This window comes from Falco punctatus (genome assembly GCF_963210335.1).
Source record: "Falco punctatus genome assembly, chromosome: 2".
Classification (NCBI taxonomy): domain Eukaryota; kingdom Metazoa; phylum Chordata; class Aves; order Falconiformes; family Falconidae; genus Falco; species Falco punctatus.
The window spans coordinates 18,210,351-18,233,482 of record NC_137581.1 but is presented as its reverse complement, the minus strand read 5'-3'; the positions used below and the strand labels follow the sequence as shown (position 1 = coordinate 18,233,482).

The 23,132-nt window shown below is 36.0% G+C and overlaps 1 protein-coding gene across 4 annotated transcripts in view; it reads right to left on the bottom strand.

The window, feature by feature from the left end:
- Window positions 1-23,132, bottom strand: part of CUL5 (cullin 5) — a 33,705-nt gene that overhangs the window by 6,228 nt on the left and 4,345 nt on the right. For 2 of the 4 annotated variants that reach the window (XR_013926327.1, XM_080377192.1), the window contains exons 2-17: window positions 20,578-20,687; window positions 18,156-18,255; window positions 16,651-16,827; window positions 13,499-13,640; window positions 12,616-12,761; window positions 12,459-12,539; window positions 11,144-11,237; window positions 7,712-7,842; window positions 6,839-6,946; window positions 6,338-6,402; window positions 3,460-3,592; window positions 2,796-2,927; window positions 2,040-2,163; window positions 1,118-1,293; window positions 837-998; window positions 32-150 (exon numbers count right to left, since the gene is read on the bottom strand). Coding sequence is in view for 3 of the 4 variants with exons in the window: in XM_080377192.1 (XP_080233318.1) it covers window positions 32-150; window positions 837-998; window positions 1,118-1,293; window positions 2,040-2,163; window positions 2,796-2,927; window positions 3,460-3,592; window positions 6,338-6,402; window positions 6,839-6,946; window positions 7,712-7,842; window positions 11,144-11,237; window positions 12,459-12,539; window positions 12,616-12,761; window positions 13,499-13,640; window positions 16,651-16,827; window positions 18,156-18,255; window positions 20,578-20,687 (2,000 nt within the window). In the remaining variant the exon portion in view is untranslated. Of the gene's footprint in view, window positions 1-31; window positions 151-836; window positions 999-1,117; window positions 1,294-2,039; window positions 2,164-2,795; window positions 2,928-3,459; window positions 3,593-6,337; window positions 6,403-6,838; window positions 6,947-7,711; window positions 7,843-11,143; window positions 11,238-12,458; window positions 12,540-12,615; window positions 12,762-13,498; window positions 13,641-16,650; window positions 16,828-18,155; window positions 18,256-20,577; window positions 20,688-21,120; window positions 21,519-22,622; window positions 22,722-23,132 lie in introns of all 4 variants that reach the window. The other 2 variants (XM_080377194.1, XM_080377193.1) reach the window with 2 other exon arrangements.

Sequence of the window (23,132 nt, the reverse complement as noted above, 5' to 3'; positions counted from 1 at the left end):
TTGTTATTTTACTTTTCAAACATCATCTTACATTAAACTGAACTCCTGGTTCACCGAGAAGAGGGTTCCTTCTGTAAAGTCTTTGGGTGAATTGACTTGAGGTTCATACAATAAAACCTGACGTTTCAGCTTTGGAAATGCTACAAGAGACTACAGAGAAAAGGGGAGGGGGGAAGAATGAAAATAAAACACCAGACTTTCTAAATTGAAACAATTACTTTTAAGAATATAGTTTACTGTTGTGCAGACTGTAGTGAGGAAACTGTGTAGCCTTGTTTGGAAGGCAACACAAAGACACTAGTAGAACAAGAGAGGGGACACACTTTACCAAATCTCCTGAGATGGGTTAGCATAAGTAAAATTATACAAAGTAGTAAAATGCATGAACTGACAACTACGGAAGTGGTGTTAAGACTGATGTACATGACCTCTCTCTTTATTCTTGAGCTAAATAATTGGAAGTCTGATAGAGCAAACACTGAAGTTATTTTTAAGCAACACATATTTATCTGGTGCCACTGATTTCCTAGAACTAGACCGGTCCCGCTCCATAAACCACAATCCTAACTGTGTGCTTTAGGCAGCACATGGTCAAAAAGATCTGCTGGTTCCAAAAGCTTAAGTTAGATAATATTGGGTGGAGAGAATGTGTTAATGTAAAGGCCATGTGTGCTCTGCAGTAGTGCAAGGAGCCAGGATTACAACTGATTAATTAGCAAGAAAGGTGTTCACATTTCAGTTTCAAAGTGTTACCTGACAGTGCTTTAAAAATACTAATCCAGTATTTCAGAGTACCAAAATCAAGAAGAAATCTGTTTCAAGAGAAAGGGAAATACCCATAAAGTCCTCCTAAGTTCTGCATCAGGGAGTTCAGTTGCCAGTTTAAGATTTTCAAAGCTGATCTTCTCTCTGGGTCTTTGGTTCCATGCAAACAGCACAGCTAGCTGAAATGTCGTTACCTCCAAGTCATACTGGCCAACCTCATTCTTAAATGTTATCTGTAAATAGAATGACAGTTTTACTTACAAGCCTTTCTGGATCACAAGCTTTCTTACTATTATAAATGCATAGAAAGTACAGTCCTCTGAGACTGATACACCAAAAACTACACACTTACAATTCCATTGGACATGAGGTGGTGCCAGTGCAGTTTTCTACCACTGTGATTCTTTTTATAAAATTCTTCAACTTCTGGGATGAGATCTTCTAATTCCGTGGGCAGCGAGACAAACACTTTTTCAGAACTTCGGGACCAGGCGCCAGCATTTAAAATTTTAATATTCACAGAGTCAGCTGTAAGACAATATTGGATTATATGAATCTAAAGGCCTAACAGATAAAACAAAATGCATTTTGTTTCTACTCTAAATATAACTATGGAAGACTTTATTTTCAGAAAGTCGCAGGGTTCTACCTGTCTACTTAAACATCTATGCACCACTGTTTCTGCCAGTAACACTGATTGGAATCTCTGTTTTTCTGGTTTGCCTCTGCAGAGCTCCTTAAGCCCTGATGCAGCTTTATAGCTGATGCCTGTAAGCACTACTCAAGGGTTTTGAGCAGTGGCAGGTCCAAACCAAAATGTACCTCAGCCCCTCTCATCAGCGAAATTTAATCTCTGAAATGTGATTTAAGCTCTTCATAGCCTGCATCCACCTCTCCTGCTGGCAGATAAAGGAGGAGCACAGCATGAAGCATTCATGAAGAATGATGAGGCTATAAAAGAAGGGGGTAGTTCAGGCGTTCATCTGGTTGATACTGATTCAAACTCCTGCTTGGAATTTATCTACAAGAGCAGGGAGTCTATCTACAAGATTGCTCATAGTGAAAACCCACTTATAGAAAATAACTTACAGAATGACATAGCTCCAGTGTCAACTGTAGGAGAAAGCAGAGCCTATACACACTTCCAATCCAGGGGTAGCAGTGCCCTGAGGACTATGTTCAACCTTCAGTTGATATAATTTTTAAGTCAAGATTCAACAGAATAATTTTTCACTAAGAGAAAGGAAAAATAGCAAATCATGTGAAAACAATACCTGGTAAAGCAAGTTTATTATTTTTGTGCATTTCTTTGAAGGCCTGGTTCAAGTCTTCAGACACTTTGATATCCTGGAACATTCTGGCCAGCTTGTTTACATAGTCTGCTGGCATTCCTACTTCCTGTATAAACAAACAGAACGCTGAACTATGACATAGACAATTATGAACAAAAAGCATTATTTTAAAAAGAATAGACTAATAAAATTGAAGAGCATTAAAGTATGCAGGGATCATCACTTTACAGTAACAGTTAATCTGCAATGCAATATAAAGTTTTTTTGCTACTCCTATGATGATTCTTTTAAAGAAACCCAAGTGCTGAAGAACATATGCATGCATTAAGGAATCAATGAATTCTGAGACCTAAAGGAATGTTTAAGGCACACAAATAATATTCTAATCTACGTAACATTTCACAATTAGAACACACCTCAAATCATTTACATACCTAAACAGCAAGTACACTGCATTTTGCTCATTTGCATATGGAATATATGAAGCCTTCAGATAATATGTGAAATATTTTAAAATCTCTCACTACCACTATTAGGATCAACATTTCTCTTAGAAAAGGACTAAACTGTTTTACGTTCACAAAGTATTGCAATTAAATGGAAGCATAAGATGTCCTGAGGGGTCTGCCATTTCAGATAGAACTTGCCTAAGCAAGAAGGATATCCAAGGTCAAGAGTGAGAATGAATACCACAAGCAAGAGGCACAACCAAAGAAAGAAAGATGTCAGGCTACTTACTCTGAGCCATTCCACCATATTCTCCTCGATTTCACTATCAGCTGATATATCTAATATCAGGCGTCTTGTTAAGTGAGCTTTGTGATATCGCATGAAAACATCTTTATTCTGTACATACTTAAGTACTAAAAGCTGTCAAAAAAGTAGATTTTAATATATTTGCATTGTAAATTAAACAAGTCTTTGAATGCTGATCTAATACCACTGTAGACTGTGAAGTAGAAACAGGCTACTTGACATTGCCTGAAGAGCAACTGTGTTAATACTACCACAAGCATAAGCTATGAACCCTTCATAATATCACACCTCCAATTTCTTCATTTGTCAACCATCAAGAACCTTCTCTTAAATCAGAAAAGACACTGACACTGGTATGTAAAAGTCTCCTGTAATATCTTCTAGTCTAACGTCCGTTACTGTAATACACTACAGTCTGATATGGGCATTAATTTAGCATACTGATTTTGTGAACAGACACAAAGACATGAAACACTGCATGATTTACAAGATTTAAACACACACGGTTAATGACATAATAAACCCTCTTCCCTATTATTACGCCTTGCATAACCATTTTTGATGATCAAGGCTTGACCCATGTAAGGAAATAAACCAAACAAATTCATTCTTCAGGATAATTGAGAAGTAGAAAACAAAAACATACCACTTCTTTAAGCTTTGCTTCAATTTCTTCAGAGGTTAGTTTTTTGCTTAGTGGTGTTTTTCTTAGCAACATGTCACAGTAATTAGCAAGAAGCTCAGGGCATTTGGATTCAGGCTGTGTTTTCAATCCAACACTATAATAAAAGAAGAACAATGTATCTTCAAACTGTATAGATTCCTGCAATTCTGGAGTAGTCACAGTGTTAACAAGACAGACCACTCTTCCCTGATCCCCTTGGCAACAATCCTGGTACTTGTTAAACTAATGAAAAATTAGGGATGACTCCCTTTTCTTTTTGAAAGAACAAATACTACCAAACATTTTCAGACAGCTTCTACAGCTTGATCATTCCAACTGCTTTTAATTTTAGAACTCTAACAACGAAGGATTTCCTCAAAACTAGTTTGAAACAACTAAATATTGCATGGCAGTAAGTATTCCAGTAAAGAATTAGCAAACGCTGCAGTGAAATTTTTTTCACTTATCTTGCCCGTATGCTCTAATGAAAGCCTCAAGAACACTTCCTGCACCACATTTTACAGACCGCAAAACTCAACACACCTATTGCAAAGTAACAGGATAAAATTATAACAGGCTTAAAGAATGGACTAACAGCTTGCAGATTAAAGTTGAACAAGAAGATGCTATAGTAGATAAGACTGTGGTTCTTAAAAATGCATGCAAGCACAAGGCCATGTGTCCTGGTTTCAGCTGGGATAGGGTTGATTTTCTTTTTAGTAGCTGGTGCAGTGCTGCGTGTTGGATTTGGTGTGAGAACAATGTTGATAGCACACTGGTGTTTTTAGTTATTGCTGGGTGATGTTTATACTAAATCAAAGACTTTTTGTTTTCTTGGGCCCTGCTAGTGAGAGGGCTGGAGGGGCACGGGACATTGGGAGGGGACACAGCCAGGACAGCTGACCCAAGCTGGCCAAAGAGGTATTCCATACCATATGACATCATGCTGAGTGTATAAACTGGGGGAAGAAGGAAGGGGGGGGACATGTGGCATTATGGCGTTTGTCTTCCCGAGTAACCATTACCCATGACGGAGCCCTGCTCTCCTGGGGATGGCTGAGCACCTGCCCGCCCAGGGAAGTGGGGAATGAATTCCTTGCTTTGCTTGCGTGCGCGGCTTTTGCTTTACCTATTAAATTGTTTTTATCTCAAACCTCGAGTTTTACATCCCTTTCCGATTCTCCTCCCGACCCCTCTGGGTGAGGCGGGGTGAGCGGGCGGCTGCGTGGGGCTTGGTTGCTGGCCGGGTTTAAACCATGACACCATGTTCTGAACCTGTGTCTAGACTGGTGAATAAACTAGTGCCAAGGACCAATCCTTATTTCTACAGTCAGATGGCACCAACATGATTGCCAGCCTCAAGGGCCCAAAACAAAGGCAGCAAGTAAGACAGCAGGTAAGAGGCTGTGGGGATGCTCAGGAATACAATGTTCTTGCTCATTCTCTCACCCTCTCATCAACTAGTATAGACAGTGCTAAAACTCTTCACACAACTTGCCTTTTTTAATTCATTAAGCAGTTTGCAGGCTAATGTTTTCTGCCCTCCTGAAGACCATTTGGAATAAAACCAGATCACTAGTTTTTCGGTTATTACAAGACAGAACCCTTATTTAATCAATGTGTTCCCAGGTATTTCCAAACAGGAATCTTCAAGATTCTGACAGCAATGAAAGATTACCAAATTCCATATTCTCTAGGCACAAGTTAAGCAGGATGAAGTTCCATTTTACTTAAATCAGGCTGTGTATGTAGGCAACTTCAAAAAACTTGGGAAGACGAATGCTGAACAGAAGGCCATCGCCATCACGGTGGTTTCTAAGAAATCACTAGGCAGGCTTAGCTTTAGGAGTGAAACACAGTTTGAATGAGGTATTGATTGGATGCTCCCAGGGGAAATGAAAACATTAGCAGAGACCTAAAAAACCCCTCTACCTCATGTGCATCTATATGAAGTTACAAAGCAGAGATCCATTATTTTGTGAAAGTTCCTCCAATAACATAAAACCGGCAAAACTAAGCCCTGTCCATCAGTCCAAAATCAAACACAGAGTAAGAACCAGAACGCTGAACAGATTATTTATAGCCATCCACCCCTAACTAGAAGTAATTGTAAAAGGAGGTTGGCAGCCCAGCTACATAAGCATTGTTTCCATAGTAAATCAGACTACAAACTATATATAAGTAATTCCAACCACCTAAACACATACAGATTCCTACTCAAGTGGCACATCACATGTTACATGTTATGTCAATTAACTGACCACCACGTTCTCTTGGCTGAGTTAGCAGAGTGGCCGCTGTAAGGATGTTTTTTCTTCTTGAGTCACACACGTCTGCTTAATCTACTGGAAGTTTTTTAAACTAACCTGGTTAATCCTGCACTGAAACAAAAATGTAACACCCAGACAGGTCGCACTCACAGCTGGCACAACAGGAGGTGGTCAACAGCTTGTGGATGGTTATACCTTAATCAGCCACAGTTATTCTCATAAAGATTACTGCCTCAATTTTCCCCAGGACTTTTACTGAGGTTGTGGCAGTTACACAGAACAGATTTTTGGAATTAATAACCCAGGAAGGTATTATTAAATTCAGTTAACAAATTGACTCATTACTGTACTATAAAAGAATAATCTTCATTTACTACAAAAAAAAAATGAGTTTAAACAGGCTGCTATTCACTGATCCGCTGCCACGTGAAGAGTGCCTTACCAGAGGCTGACAAGCAGTCTGCGGTTCCATAATGCAAACATAATGCGCTTTTAAACACAGTGTTGCTTTTTGAAGAGATATTTTACAGGAGAAGCTCTATCTTTAATAATTTAAATACCCTGATTCACATGAAGTTTATATGGCTTACCCCTTTTGCTTCAATGGCAATTCAAGTTTAAATATTGTAGCATCATTCACAACTGCTTTGTATGCCTGAAAAATAATTACAGATTATTAGTGCTTCACTCAATTTCTCTCTAACACATGAATCACAAAGGTCTTATCTCTTTTTAGATTCCTTTAACATGAAATTGATCCAATTTTTTCTATTAGCCCAAAGATTGCAGATTTTGTTTTCAATACGAGAGTTCAAATCCTATGATTCAATTTCCCATGAACTGATGTTTTGCATCTTCTCTTTTCCATTAATGTACTGCTTTCCTTTATGCAACTTGAAGCATGACTACAACACAAATTAAAAGCTAATCAGTTGGTAGTAAACTTTCATCAATATTTAAGTCTGTATATTTACCAGAGTAAGAGCAGCTCCTTGATTTAACAGTGAATGGGCACAAGGATATCGGAGACATTGTAATATGAATTACAACAACTCTTAAACTGAAAACAAATGATCAGCAGAAACACGTACCTTATCTCTTGCAGTAAGAAATCTTGGATCATCCTGAAAAGCTTCTTTAACCAACTTACTAAATCGATTAAATAGTGTGAGCAATTGCTCTACATATTTCTCAGAATCCTAAAGTTAGAGAGGCAAAAATTAAAAAAAACACAGCTCCATAGAATTCAGTATAAGTTCACATGTAATTCTCTAATCTGTAATAATGTGGTATTCTCAAGCCTGCATAGTATGAATGAGCATTTTATCTTCATTCTCTGTACTGAAGAGCTACACAGCATGTAAGCCTCAACACAGACTTTCAGGATAGTATTTCCAACACACTAACATATTTTCATATATATATATCTTTCAAATATTGTATAATAACTCTGAAAAGTAAATAAAGTTTTCAAGGACCAATAAAAGGCACATCCTAATTGCTGCAAATAATCAAGCCTCCTAGACTCAGAGAAAAAGATAATAAAAAGCTGGAAAAGAACAGCAAGAAAACAACTTTTAATTTCCACACTGAACAATCACTCTTAGACTGAAAGCAAATTTCAAATTTAATCAGGAAGTTAGAATTCTGAAAAAAAACCCTTGATTAAGCTGTTTTAATTAAGATGCTAACACAATCCTGCTATATAAGTATCATGCACATTTAATTTATAATCTTCCTTTTACTGCAAATTGGATTCACATTTTAAAGCTACAACTGAAAATGTAAGGAATAAAGACTTATTCTAAAGACATCTAAAACTTCCAGTGGATCAAAATTTGATGTTTAAACATAAAATATTCAAAAATTATTTTCATTCACATGTATGTCCCACAAGTAGAGATATTTAACTTCTGCAAAGTTGGGTTTTAATTCTTATTTTTAAAAAACCAAACAACACTTACAGTAGTAATAGTTTCAGCAGCTGCTACCATATCTGCAAGTCCAGCACTAACAATATGTTCTTCCAAGTCTTTTAGCATAGGCTCTATGCCATTTGGAACTTTATCCATCAGTGAAAACATTAAATGCAACTCTGAAAGATACAAATACTGATAAAGCCACCAAAGACCTGTATGAAAAACAAATATACTGCATTTCTGTTAGGGATGTCAAGTGGAACACTGAATATGTAAAGAACAGGTAATCCAATTCATCCCTTAAAAGGAAAAATGTTTTGAATACTGTTCTAATTCTGGTCCCACAAGGAGATTCTTCTGAAGGCACAAAGAAATATTTATTACAGTATAATATTTGTGTATGCATACAACATCACAAGCTTGAATGGCAATTTGGATTAAGTCCAGGTTCTCAGTATAACTGTTGCCTTAAAATCCCTGGCAAAAATGGGTCTATGGGTCTCTCTCTCAGTTGGAAGCCTACAGGAGTTTATGCAGGAAATAGTATGGATTCAGAATTTTTTTTATGTTTAGCTTTAACAGAGCTGTCTTTGTGTATCTTCCAATACCATCTATAATGTTTTGTTTTAACTAAAAGCATGCCAAATTCTAAAGTAACCAAAACTAAGGTAAACAGCATTTTTTTCCTTTGTGTTTTCTCAAAGAGTTTATTTAATTTTTCTGAAAGTAACCAGTTCAAAAACTTTAAAACCTGATAGTTTGTCTACATTTTGTGAAGGTATTTCAACACTGCTAAAAAAAAAGGGTACTGAAACATTGACAAAGCTGTCCACAAAGGAACACTTGGATTAAGCGCACTAGATTGTTTTAGAGACCACACAGATTTGAACTAAACACAGTAAAGAACTCTGCTTAATGACATAGAACAAACCGATCATGGACTCTGATTCTTTTTTTGATAGGAAAAAAACCTGACAGATTCGCTTAGTTCCTCAGTGCTATATTTACTGTGAAAGAGGACAAAAGCCAGAGGATCTGTCTTTGTTCCCTCCTCTGCAATATTTCTGTCAGCAACATCAAGATCTTGTCACCAGTGAGGATGAAATATTTGTTATCAACTTCTGTATCCCAACAACTTTTGCAGAACCAAATAGAAAAGCAATCCACAGAGAAGAAAAAATCCCTTTAGAACATAACAATGCAAATCGAAGAATGGAAACTACAACCAACCTTCAATAAGAACTTGCAACACTAATAGAGACAATGGCCTAAACAATGGGATTTCAGGAACAAGGGGGGAAAAAAAAAAAAAAAATAGAGTCAGACTATTGTCACTGCAATTTAGATTTACTGTAAGTGATGGCAGCACTGTTTTACCCAAATCCAAAAAACTCACTCACCTTTTACTGGATCTTTTAAACTGTTCTTTACAAAAGGGTGAGCGGGAGAAAGAGGTGGCAGAAAAAAGGAAACAAAAAGATACATCCACAGGTTCTACATCTGTTTCTATAAACTAGTGATGGCATGAATAATTCCAAGAAAAAAAAATGCAGTGGTTTCTCCTAATAAGCAATGGCAAAAGAAGACTCCATGCACATCCCTAAAACTGCAGGAACCCCCAAAACCCAGATTCCTCAGACAGATTTCAAAGTAACAAAACCAAAGGAAGTTTTCACTGGAATTTCTCTCAGAATACATTATGATACTGAAATGTAAAGAAATTCACATTGTAGTTGCTGGGGCACTTAAACATGTTGTTTTCATTTTGTATTCATAAAAGCCAAGTGTATTTTCTATGTGTTATGAAGTACTTAAAAGAATAAAATTTAGGCCTCCCATCCCCAATACTATAAGCAAACAAAAACACACTAAGCCAATTCTGAAGAGCGTTTGCAAGTTATGACAACTTTGATAGCTTTTAGTTAGAAAACATTATGCCTGCCTTCCTTTGCACGGCATGTAAACATTAAGTACTTAATGTAGCAGAGTATTTTACAGTAGCGTGCAGCTCACAGCCAAAAAACCCAGTCCTTTTTTTGTCAGTTGCTGTTTAATAAAGAAAATATAATGAAATTCTTTGGGGCAAATAGTATCAGAAAGACACATGCATAAGCAGAGGATACTACCAGATGCATATATTACTATGTATAGCTCCAGTCTTTAAATAAGATTTTTATCATCTGCACTTGCACCCTTTGTTAAAACATTTTAAACAGCATAGGTAAGTCTAGCTAAAAAAAAAAAAAAAAATGAAAAAAAAGAAGATTTGAAAGAGACACCTGAGTTCTAATATACTAAATGAAGTATTCTGCAATCAAGCAGTATCACAGGGCAGATGTAGCCACAAGGAAAGAGAGGACTGTGTGAATACTTCAAGTTTCTAAAGAAAGATGCTTTGAATTATATAGATGAACCCTTCTGAAGTTCTGCATTTAAATAAGCCTCCTGTATTCTCCCAAAGGCAGTAACATATACTCGTAAGAAGTTTGGTGGCTTTCTAGATTTAGCTCTGGACTACTGCCAGAAATCATGCTGCTAGATGAACAGATCAATATGACATAGTTTTGAGGTCAAATATTTTCTGAAATGCTAGCTTTAGAAGTGAGTATTTTCTACACTGTTCTAAGTCACAAAACAGTTTTCACATTTGCATAGTGAAAACTTTCTAGACATTAGTAAATATTCGCTAGCTGCAGGATACCAGGACTTAAAAAAAAGAATAATTACCCTGTGGGGTTTTTTTTATTATTTTTTTTTTTAATCGCACCACTTGAACAACATTTTAATGATTTCTCTAGTTTGGTTTATCATACAGGACCAACACAAGACTTCTGAATCACACTAACCTCTCAATTTCTGGCAGCAGAGTTAAAAAAAAACTTTTGAGAACTTTAAAAAGGCGTGCAGAGCTAACTTTCAATACTCACAGTGACATACTGGCTATAAAACCAGATGAAAAACTTGCAGAGATTCTGTTCATTGACCTATTGGTCTCGCACCAATAACCAGAGTAAGAAAAATTTCTCCCTGCTTTTCTGAAAAACAGCTTTGTGAAAAGATGCTTTGTTTTTTTTCCAGGGGAAAGGGGGTAGTAGGGGTGGAATGAAGCGGGAGTGTTTGTATCTGAACTATTGAAATAATAACAGTTACCAGAGTTGGTCAATGTGAGGAAAATAAGTTGTAGAAAAAATAAAGAAAACAGAACACAAAATATTATTTTCTTTCAAGTAAGATGAGAGCTCTCCAGTCATTCAAATTAGGGTATCATAAATACAGATTTCAGAAGCAGCATAAAAAAATACTAACCAATGGTGGTCACTTTTTGTGGGATAAAATTGCCCACATGCAGTAATATATTTTTCTTTGAAACACTGCCACCATCTATTAAAAACAGTAATTTGATATATCTACAAACACATCTATTTTTATGCAGTTGATGCTGAGTTCATCCTGCACTGCTCTTGAAGCTTCACTTACTTTCTGTTTCATTTCGTTTGATCATGCCTTGGCATTCAGCTAAAATAGTCTCTTTAAAAGATGTCACCAGAGCATTGACGCAGCACTCCATTAGCTGAAATATATCAAACACAGAATTAGCTCATTTAGCCATCTGAACACCAAAGTCTGGTCTGTCTCAAGTTTGCCATGACACAAAAACTTGTCTGTTCTCAACAACTATGCTCTATAAATTAATTAATTCACTGATTCATAAAAGTATGTATAGTTTGAATAAAATCTATACAGGAAATGGTATTTCTTCAAAACATGTAGGTTAGTAAATGTGGTGAACTCTCTTCCCAACCAGTAATAAGCTTAATATTTCTGTCGCCTCTTTTCTCCCAAGGGAGCCACCACTTTTGGAACACCAACTACCCTATTTAGTTTCCAAGTATACATCCAAGGGCTAAGAATAGTTCTCATTCCAGCATACCCTATTTGGACCAGGCTGGTTGGCTTGAACAAGGCACTGTGGCTAGATCTAGAACAGAAACTGCTTGTACATGTCAGGACCATCTCTCTTTTGTCAGCCTCTTTCTACAGGTTACAATTTATAGCTGTGCAAAATGAATTATTTACACTTAATAGAAAAAGAGGTAAAATACATTGCGATCCACTGCAAAAGATTCCGATTTTTAAAATAAATAGATTTATTTAAAATAACCTTTCCTGAACTAATTTCAGCACAGACAATTACGAACTACTCACTGTGGTTAAATCTTCCTCCAGAATCTTAACTGTGTAAAATATTGCTCAAGGAGGGGGAAGGGGGAAGGAAAAAAAAGAAAAAACATCCTTTCTATTAAATGCTCATATTTCAGTCCAAGAGGAAATCTGGAATAGTTTTAATGAAATTTCTGTTGCTTCTTTTGATTGCAACGCACAATAACTCTTTCAGGTATTCTAAATGAACACTGAGAAACTCTTTACCCCTTAGATTGGCCAGCTTATTCTCAAACATCATTATCACCCACTGTGAAGCATAGAACAGAAAAATTATACCTCACTCAAAGTGAAAGAATAAAAATCAACCTGAATAAAAACCTACCCTTCAATCTGAACTTTTGATCTACATTTACTATCAAAAACACCTGTAGAAAGCGTAAATTGCCAGACTGGGAAGTAATACAGATTTTTGCAAGAAAAAATATAATGAATGGTAATAAAAACATAAAACTAACAGTTTTGTATCAATCTACTGCTACCAAATAATATTGCAATACACATAAAAATAAGAACTGCAATATAATAATACTATATAAAATACATCAAATTTTCTACACATTATACTTACTGCTTCTACAGAGTTACATTCACGCCTTGTTTCTAAATATCGTAGTGCTCTTTTCTCTTCTTCTTTTAGTTTAGCATCTGCCTGTGCAAAAGTAGAACAGCAATCATTTTAAGTACTAACACTTTCAGAACAAAGTTACAACAGAATTTTTACTTACATATTTCATATAATTCTGTACACCGTTTTGTTGTAAATAAGAAGGAGCTTGTGTTCTATAAAATCTCTCTGTTGAATCCAAATATGCCTTTTCAAAGTTATCCCGATATATCTGAAGTTTATCTTCAGGATTAGAACAAAGGTTAACTGCAAAGAGAAAGTCCGAAGTTACCCTCAAGTCTTGGAAACTCATGTGACTCATAATAAGCAAATCTCTCTCATTAAAGTCAGTCTTGTATTACAAGGTTACATTAAACAATTTGAAGTATCCTATAAACGCACTCTGATCCCTAAAAGGAACCAAAATCGTCTAGTTTCTGCTCCAAAACCATATAGATTAACTATAGGGAACTGGAAAGAACTGCATACTTCTCTCCAGCATTTTAGACACTCAAATACAGTAATCAGAAATACACACACAACTGCAAAATTGGAAAGAAGTTTAATTGAACAGCCTGCAAAGCTCTGAAGAAGCAGCACACAATGGTGAAGCTTCACCACAGAAGTTTCAGATACACAGATCTGTTTTGCAGAGAAGCAAGACGGAGAATCTTAGATGCGGCCTATTTAGCATTTCTTCTTCAAACTGTCTGAAAAATCAGAAACAGTATGGAAAGGAGCACAAAGTTTTATCTGCAACTCCAAAAGGTCAAGACATAGTTGCCTCTTTGAAAATACCAATTTTGCAGTAACTGGTATGTAGCTAAATCACATAGAAGTTAAATATTTTAAACAGAATTTAATTGGTATCACATGTCAACAACAAATCCATACAAAAATACTGAGATAATCATTCCAACCCTACCACCACAACTGTCAACTTTGTATGATGAAAATTAATTTACTGAATTGAGGAAACAGAGATCAGTCTGTGCAAGACATACCGTACGATTCTCGAACTCCAATAACAAGCTGAGAGTCGAAAGCTTCTCCTAGTCTTTCAGCATGAACTAGCTTCATTGCACTGTCCTGAAGTCTATTTTTTATATTTGAAAATATGGATTCATTCCATGTATCTAGCATGAGCTGTGTATCAGGAAGAAGAAAAAAAAATCCTGTCAGAAAGGTATAGCTAAGCTTGTGCAAAACACAAGAAACCAGAAACAGAAATCAAGCAATCTATAATGTCATTTTCAGGTTATATACAGCAGTTCAGCTTAGGATTTTATCTTGCTCTGAACTTGTTATAGAAGTAATATTCAGCTTGCATTCTAAGCTTACTATATGTAACCAGACAGCTAGGGAAATCAGTATTTGATAAATATATTAATTCTGTAATTCTGTATTATTTCTACAGTTCTCAGTAATCAGTGAAGTAACTTTTCCAGCAATCCTACGTGTCAGGAGTTGCAACATCAGGGGGTACTTTTGAGCCAAACATCCAAATATAGTTCATTATTTGACAGGCTCAGTCTTAAACAAAACCAAAAACGCAGTTAACACTTCCATTATGTAAAGAAAAAGACTGATGGTTTTGGATTGCATTTATCTAATATGGAAGTTCAATGTACAAGTAATGCATATGTGATTTATAAAAACCTCCAGACCTCACCTAAGCACTGTGAAGTTTTAAAATTAGTTATGGAGGCTCCTAACAAAATCCTCATCGATAGAAGGGTCTGTTTATATTCCATTGTGTGTTATTTTGTGTGTGTGTGTGTGATTGCTGCTGACACTGCTGCAAATATATTGCATTACATCTGAACACCAGACCCAATGCACTACAGCTGAGCAACAGGAAAAGCTCACTGGCAGGCCAGGCCATACTTGTGCCCACCTAAGCTCCACCAGCTGTTCAGCAGTAAATACTCAAAGCATGCTACATGTTTCTTAAAAAAAATAATTTGCTTTAGAATTCAAGTTACTGTAGTCATTTATTATTTTTTTTCCCCTTAAGACACTGGATCTGGCTCTTTCTATATGCCACTGAGTAACTAAGAAAATTATGCCAAAGCTTAAGAGGCAATTTTTTTTTTCTATGCAACTCATGCCTTTTCATTGCTTTAGAAGAAAGCTCAAGCTTACAGTATCTTCAAATCTGACAGTAACTACTATGAATGTAATTCAAGCATGCCAATTGTCAGTCTAAACTGGCAGCAGAAAGGTGGCTGGAATCACAAAATTTACCAATTCAATTCACAGTAAAGCTTAGATGGTCTTACTCCATTCTTGCTTTGTAAGTTTTAGATTTTAACACAGCAAGCACCTAATAGAAGTCAAATATCCTTTCAAGAGAGTTAAGTTTACCATCCTTTAGTCTTAACTTCTCCATAACTGTCTTAATTTCAGCTAAATATTTCTGACACCAAAGTCATAGGTGTTGGAAGGGAATTATTGTTCAAAACACTGGAACATTGTTAGAAGCAAAGCTTTATTTGATTACACTTCCTCAATTACTTTTTTCATTATTTTAACATTATTGATATGCACATTCTGGTTGCACTGTACAATTAAAGAATCTGTTTACAAGAGCTGAAACAAGTAAAAAAATGGAGAAGAAAACAGTGAGATAATGTCAAGCAACCTGGCAGGCATATTAACAGCTTTGTCATGGTCAAACTGCTTTTAGACATTATGGATAAGGAAGTTTTATGGAGATACTTGAAGAAAGACACACATATAATTTTGGATGACTATATTAAGAACTTCTCAAGCATGGGAAAAGTTTTCACAAGGTGCTTTTTAGAAAACTACAGAGAATGATGCTAGAAACAGGAAGTGATCTTCAGCAGCAAGTATGAAATAGTAACATAGCTTGGAGACTCTGGGCTTTCATGTCTTAATGATGAGATGTTCCTGGACTGCATATTAGAGATAAGACACATCTCCATCACCTTCAGCCCTCAACAAAACCTGAATTGTTAGGCACCAGTTCTTTCTCCCAGTTCCTCCTTACTATTTTCTCTATTCCATCTTGTTTCTTCTTTCATTTCTTAGTTCTCCTGCCTACATACATAACTCTGCATATAGCAGAGTTAAGAGTTCAAGTTTGCCAGATCTTGAAGAGCCTAATAAGATCACGTTTTCTTCAACAAACGACAAAAACAAAAAAAGGTAACTCGAGGTGGTGATTCCTTTCTTTGTTGCTATTCTCTCTTCCTTTTCTTTAAGAGGTATAGAGGATCAGATCTCAAATTAGGAGGGTGAAGAAAAAAAATCTTGCCCAAAGTAATGCTTTTGAACTATTTTGTTCTTCCCATCCTGGAGACAGGGGGACAGTAAAAACGATCTTCAGTAAGTACCAAGTGAAAGAGCAATAAATAGTTTTAATTTCTCTACAGATACCTTCTGCAATGAAAAGGGATAATGAATAACATTAAACTAAAGGACTTAACAATTTACAACTGATATGCTCTGGTTTTCTTATAATAAGACTAAAGCAATTTCTAGGACCATTATTCATGAGACTCAGAACGCTGAGCACTCCCATACTCAAAATCCTAGACTTTCTTTACCTGTTTGATATGGAACAGTAAAAAGATCATATTCACAAGGTTTTACATGTCCAATATTTTCATTGATATCTCTGAAAGTTTGGAGGAAAAAGGGGATATCAGATCAATTGTCATATTTAACTTAAGATGACAGTATTTAACTGATCATTTATAAAGTGCAGACATGTGCCCCAGTTAAGATGTTGGCCTAGGGAAATGAACTAGGTGTAGAACTACTCATTTACATACACAAGTACGCTTGCTACTCACATGTATAGAAACAGTAGGCGAATTTATAACTGCCCCAGGATTCAAGTAATAATTTAAGAAAACCCCCACAAAACCAAAAAAAACCCAAACAAACCCAAAGCCCAACAAAGTGCTTTAACCACCTGAATAAAACTGTTAATAGCCAAAGCAAAACTGGAGAAACAGATTGGGAAAAAAAAAAGTTGCAGGGTTGTTCTGACCCTCACACTAAAGCATAGCGATACATCTTATTACACAATTGGTGCGATTTCATCTTCAGCTACAGAATGCCTTCTGTACTATTACTGTAGGCAGAACAGTATGCAACAAAACTCTTAATACCTACCACTTACCTTTCGAACAATACTGTCTTCTACATTAGACTTCTTGTTGCTGCCCTGCTTGCCCATTAACGTAATCTCTAATTGACAAAATGGCTTGGGCAAAATATCACACTGTGTGAAGAACTTGCGCCACTCCACTATATATGCTTTTAGTAAAGCTGTATCATCTTGATGACTCAGCACTCTCTGGAAGATGTGGAGGGGGAGAAGAGGTAATTTATATACAAATTTCTGCACAAAATATGGATTGGCTTTTCTTATACTGAAAATAATTACCCATAGAAAACTCAAATATAAAGATATATCAGAATAAGAAAGTCTACCTATTTAAGTGCCATTTAGTTTAGGGATGTAGTTATTAATCTGTGGCATATGGACCGTTTCTAAAGGGTAAAGAAAAGTAAGAGCAAACAAGTAGTCTGTAAGTTTAAATTTCCCAAATGAACCTTTTTGTTTTTCTTTTAAGCCATCTGCAAGTCAAAAAGATTTAAACCTTTGGTCTAAAGGCATGTACTGGTACAACCATATCTAAAAAGCAAAAAGAAAACAAACCCCTAAGGACTATGTTAGATTCTATAGAGTGAAAAGTTTAATTCAATGGCATTTCCCTTTCCTTAGACCCAGACAGCTACCCTGGAAACTACAATGACATTGTACAATGGCTATCATAATGCCTAAAAAGATGCGTCTCAGACAACAGCCAAACAAACCACACTGAAGGCCTCAGTTCAGCACAGTATTTATGCATGTAAGCAAGTAAGCCTACGGAACTTAAATCAACATTTATAAGCCTGGTTATAAAAAGGCCTCTATAAGAAACTACTTTCTTTTAAGCAAAACCTTAGTGGTGTAAACCTCTTCACGAATGAAAGATTTTATACTTTCATTTTCTTGCTTTCAAACCTTTGTCATGGGTTTTTTAGATATATTTTACAACAACCCCTTCTGTTAAATCCCTTATTACACAAAACATTTTTTGTTACATATTTTACAAACACAAACATTTCCTTTGAATCCATTGATGACTTCAATCCTTTGGGGGGAAGCCCATAAAACTGGATGGCTACATCAGTAGCACAGATATTTCTATTACACCATACATATGGCTTATTTTAAAGCCATCCATGAACATCTCAGCACAGCACTGAAGCTAGACAAAATATTTTTTCAGACAGTAACTTCTTATAGAAAATTTTGCCTCAAGAAGTTTTCAAGTGGAAGAAGGTTCCCTAAGTACTGTTGGATAAAAAAACTCTGATGTTGTGTTTTGGGTTTTTACTAACACAAAAATCATTGCCCACCCCAGTTTCAAGGACTGTAAGAAAACAATGAGCCAAGGCAAATGCTCAAGGCTGTCTTCTTTTTGTCAACAGAAGTTTGCGGGGTAATTATGATCTCCAGAGCATCACAGAACTTCAAACAAAAAGCAATGCATTTACAGCCAATGGAAGTCAGAACTATTTGGTTATTTTTCTAGCAATATGAATAGGAGTTATGAAACATTAAGAACTTACCGCTTGCGCCTGTTTAATAAAATCAAGGATGTCTTCCTTCAGAGCCTGATGGATTTTTGCTGGACCTTTATCATCCCACAAGCAAACTGCATGTACATCTCTAGAAAACAATTTATTAATCTTTTAGTAACAGCTACTAAAAGTTTAATGCTGTAATCTATGAGGCTTAAATAGTCATACTTTAAGTATGTCTAAGAAATTACACTTTTGATCTATCATTGTCAAATAACACACAATTAGATCCCAGTGATGAATGCAAGAAGCATGTTTGGAGAAGAGACTGAAGCTGTAAGAAAGTCTCAGAAGCAAGTAACAGCAGCCTATCTAGGAAAAAGGCTATGGTCAAGGAGATGTAGAAGCCAATTCTGTTTTCAGTATTTATTCAATAACCTTATTGCATTAAGGACAATTTTTAAAGCTTTTTTTTGTCAAAAGACAGAAATCACTTGCCAGTAGAATCATTACTACTCAGCCCGTATGACTCTAAAAATACTCTCATTAACATGCAGCCTTCACTCAACAGTTTCACAATCCAAACACTACATCCTTGCGCTAACAAAGGAAACAGACCTTCCATGCAAGAAATCAAGAGCTCGGGGCATCAGGTAATTTAAAAGACATTTTAGTTAGTTAATAAGGTCACTTAAACATTTCATGACAGGGGTAGCATTTTAAAGTGAAACCTTACTGCAGGAAAGCTGCAAAACAGCACTGCAAAGCAAATTCTTATTAAGGAGTTTTAATCAACATTCTAATAATTTTTTTTTCTATCTGAAAGCCTAGGAAGTGTAACTTAATTCCTACTTTCTTTCCATACTAAAAATTAAATAAAGCAAGCTACACTCCTACCCATACATCTATATATTATGTGGCCTAGCCAGCCTTTTTTTTGACACATTACCTTCCCCTGGTTCTTCTTCATCCTTTCAATAATAAGGCCACATCTTTGCAGGAAAGGAACTATAAAATCTAAAGGTATGACTTTGTGCCTATTAAATCAATGTAGTTATTTCAATACAAAACCATCTTTTTTAATTTAACTGAAAAGGCAAACATTATGAAGTAAAAAGTTCCTTTGACATGAATCAAAGGTGCTGGCCCAGGACTTACAGAGGTCTACCTAACTTGTGAGACTCCCGCAACTTTCACACCCAGAAAAGGTGTTACTGTATTTAGAAAGCCACCGCTTCCCTATAGCAGTAAAAAAGCAACACTGGATGATTACACTCAAAGGGCAGGTAGAAGACACCTACAGATTTTGCATTTTTATTAAAAAGCTTAACAAAGAGCACTGCACAAAACCAAGAACCTAGGAGAGTGGAACTCTTTCCCTCAATAACTTTAATTTAGCCATAAAGTTACTTAAGTTCTATTCAATAATTCAGCTACAAGAAAAATAATAAATGGAATAAATACCAATGCAGCATTATTGAACTAGTTATTAAAAATGAAAGCAATGTCTCGGAACTGAATCTGTATCCTAACTATACCATGTTTCTGGCAACTACTATAGTCAAGACATCATAAGATGCTAAATCTCATTACATGATAAACTACCTTTCCTTTGGCTGGCAGAGAAGTGTGACAGGTGCAGTAAGATGGGTATAAAAAGAATCACTGCACCGTCCACATGGAAAAGAGCAATAAAAATACAGACTGCATTTGAATAAAACCCTCTTTTGTGACAGATTTTAAAAAGCAGAAGGAAAGGCTGCAGATTTAAGCGACAACTGTATTTAAGTGAAAATAAATATGCTGAGACAAAGATTATTTTAGACATACTTTCAATATATATGCTGTAACTCACTTCTATATTAGTTTAGCAAAGGTCACAATGTATTTTAAGAAAAAAAATCATCACCTAACAGGGAGCAACTTCTGGCTTTTTGGAAGGAGGAAAATGGCAAGGTTTTTAGAAAGTACAATAATGCAAACACTGTCTGAAAAATATATGTCATACTTAGAATATAAAAATATCCAAATTATGCCAGTTAAACTGCATCACCCTGTTACTTCAGTAGCATTCTTAAGTTATTTTACAAGAAAGCCATTCAAATGAGAATAATATAACATTCAGCAAACTGCCTTTAAATGAACTTACCACCAAAGAACTAAACAACATTTTCTCTCTAATTCTGGCAAAAAAGTTTGTGGGCAGGTACAAAACTTGTTTACTATAATCAGCTGAAGTTCTGCTGTTTTTTCTCAGTCCTATCTGCAATGACCTGAATCTCATCAAAATCCTACTTCTGCACATTTACTGTGATGTAGGCACACTTACCACTTAATAAAACTTAAACTATTACTTCTGTTCTTTGTGTTCCCACATAGTCTGTGTCATACTTGACTTCTGTATCAGAAGTAGTACTGTAACTGTATTCCCATTACACCAAAGGATGTATGATACTAAAAAGTTACTTACGAGAACAGATCAAACCATTGCTGTTTTGTGACAGACTCCTGACGAAGAAGTTTCAGAACAATAGGGCGCATGAAATCCCATTTGTCTTCAAACTGAAGTGAACCTTTATTCTAAAAGGAACAAAAAAACCATCGTTAATAAACCAGTTTCTTATTTTAAATTATCTTTAAGGATTGTAGTGTCTATGGTTAATGTAAAAATATCTTCTCAGAGGTGTCTCTCATAAGCTAGCATTTGAACTACAACACCATAGCTGACCAACACTTTCACAGTATTATTTCAAGGAACACAGCAATTACTTGTTTCTCAGAGAAGCAGATTGCCAACTTCCTCCTTTATTCACTGCATTAGCTACAATGCAACAAGTTCTAGCAAGTGTTCTTTACCTGTGTTAACAGAGTAATACATGGAGAAAACAAATGATTCTTGGTTAGCTTCACTGCCCCAGCCAAGATACCCCCAATGAAAGTCGCTACAGAGTTGCAAAGCAGTCTTTAATAAATTACCATTACCCAAATGGTAGCCAGGAATCAGGAATGGTACCTTTGGATGCTGCCATGTACCTTTCTTCTCCACTGTGCATTTGGCATCAGCAGCAAAGAGGGAGGAAGGAAGCAGAGTAACGCAGGAGCTGTTGTATCATAGACTCCTTTCCTGTGGTTTAACTGGTCATAGGCAGCTTAACAGCCAAGACACAGTTGATGCAGATCATGATTTACACCGTGCTGAAAAATCTAATCCAAGGTGAATTTTTCCCAAACTTAGATGCAAATTAAGAGAAAAGCTACAGAAATGGAAGTGCTCCCATATCATTCTGATTACTGTGAAAAAGTAGACAGGCCACCTTCCATTACTAAAAAAAGCCAAACTTTAAAACAATATCTCTATTGCATATGTTGTGATCCTATTTGCTTACAGCTCCAGATTTTAAAAAGAAAAACCTGCAATAAAAAAAAAAAAATGATTGAGAGTTCTGTGCCAGAAAGACTACTGGTTATCTGTAGCATTATGTTCCAATGCACTGTCTACGTTTGACCTGATCATTGTCTCAGCTAGTAATACTATGTTTGACACAATTCACTTCAAATACAGCAAATAATACAGCCTTAACTACTTGAAATTCTGACAAGTGCACTGTTCTGCCACTAACATCTCTTCAGACAGAACAGGCACAAGGCAGCACACCAGGTTCTCTCAACTATGTCCTGATTAATTTCTACATGGGCATTTACAATTAAATCTGTAATTTAGTATTCAGAATAAGCACAGTTTGGAAACTGTATCCCCTGCTGCTCTTAAGTGCAGAGATGTCTCACCTTCAAGTTATAAAGATGCAACAGGCATCACAGTGGCTATTTCTACAGCAACAGCACCTAGAAGCCCCACAGCATTATCAAACCATTGAAGTAGGTACTGAACATAGGTTTCACAGAAGTAGCCCCTGTTTGATAAAGTTTATAATTCTTTCAACATTAAAAAAAAAAGGAAAAAAATTGTTTTCCAATTCAGAGACAGTTTTGCCTGTTTCCACTGTAAAATAAATTAAAAAAAAAAATAAATCTCTGAATGCACCATCTTTGCAAATCATCAGCTACATGCTTCCCCCGCATTTTTTACAATTGTTCCGTAAACTTTGATGAGATGCTGTAATCTTGCCTCTCCCTGTGAAAATTATTAGTTTCTATTTGCAGATATCTCTGTTCCTGGTCCTTCTTTTCAGGATAATGAACTTGAAAGATCAGCTACTGAGCAATTAGAAGTTTCAGAAAAGGCATTATAAAGTAAGTAAAACCAACTTCCTAAAAAGATTTCCTGTGGAGTGAAACTTCAAAATAAATCCCGTAAGTTTTCTAGAAGAGGTAGAAAGACTGTTTGGCAATTTTGGAGAAGTGCAATACAGCCCTTCGCTGAAAACAGATGAAGATAAAAACTGAATGGTCTGTCTTTGTGAGTAACACTAGTTTCACTGTGAAACTTGAAAACGTGGCTGGGGTGGGTGGTGGAATCACAAACACTAGTGTTTACATTATTTAGATTGTGATTACCTGCTTCATCCTAAGCAGCACACATAAAACTCCATTTCAGTTGTAAAAACTGCATACATAGGATTAAAACTTTTTTTTCCCCCACTTCCTCCTTTATTCCTAAATTAAGCAGAAGAGGAAATAAAATTAATGGATTAAAACTAAACTATTCTTTACATTCAATAAACAATCCAACATCTTCTAGACAGAGTCAAGCTTCCATAACCTTACACTTTTGTACTGAAATTACAAGAAGAAAGGGTGCTTAATACCACCTACTGTGTGTCATTCACATTCATTAATTCCACCCCTATTATTACACAAGAAAAACAAATTCTATAGTAGAAAAGGAGGTCAAACAGTGGTAATTCTTAGTTGTTACCAGAGTCACACATACACCAGTGACCCAGACAACATGAGGAACCCATTTCCCACTTTGTTTAGCCACTCACAAACCTAGGGAATCTCTGAGCAGTATTTCCCAGGTAACTTTTCTTCTGTAGCTTGTTGCCTCAAACCAGAGATCCCAAG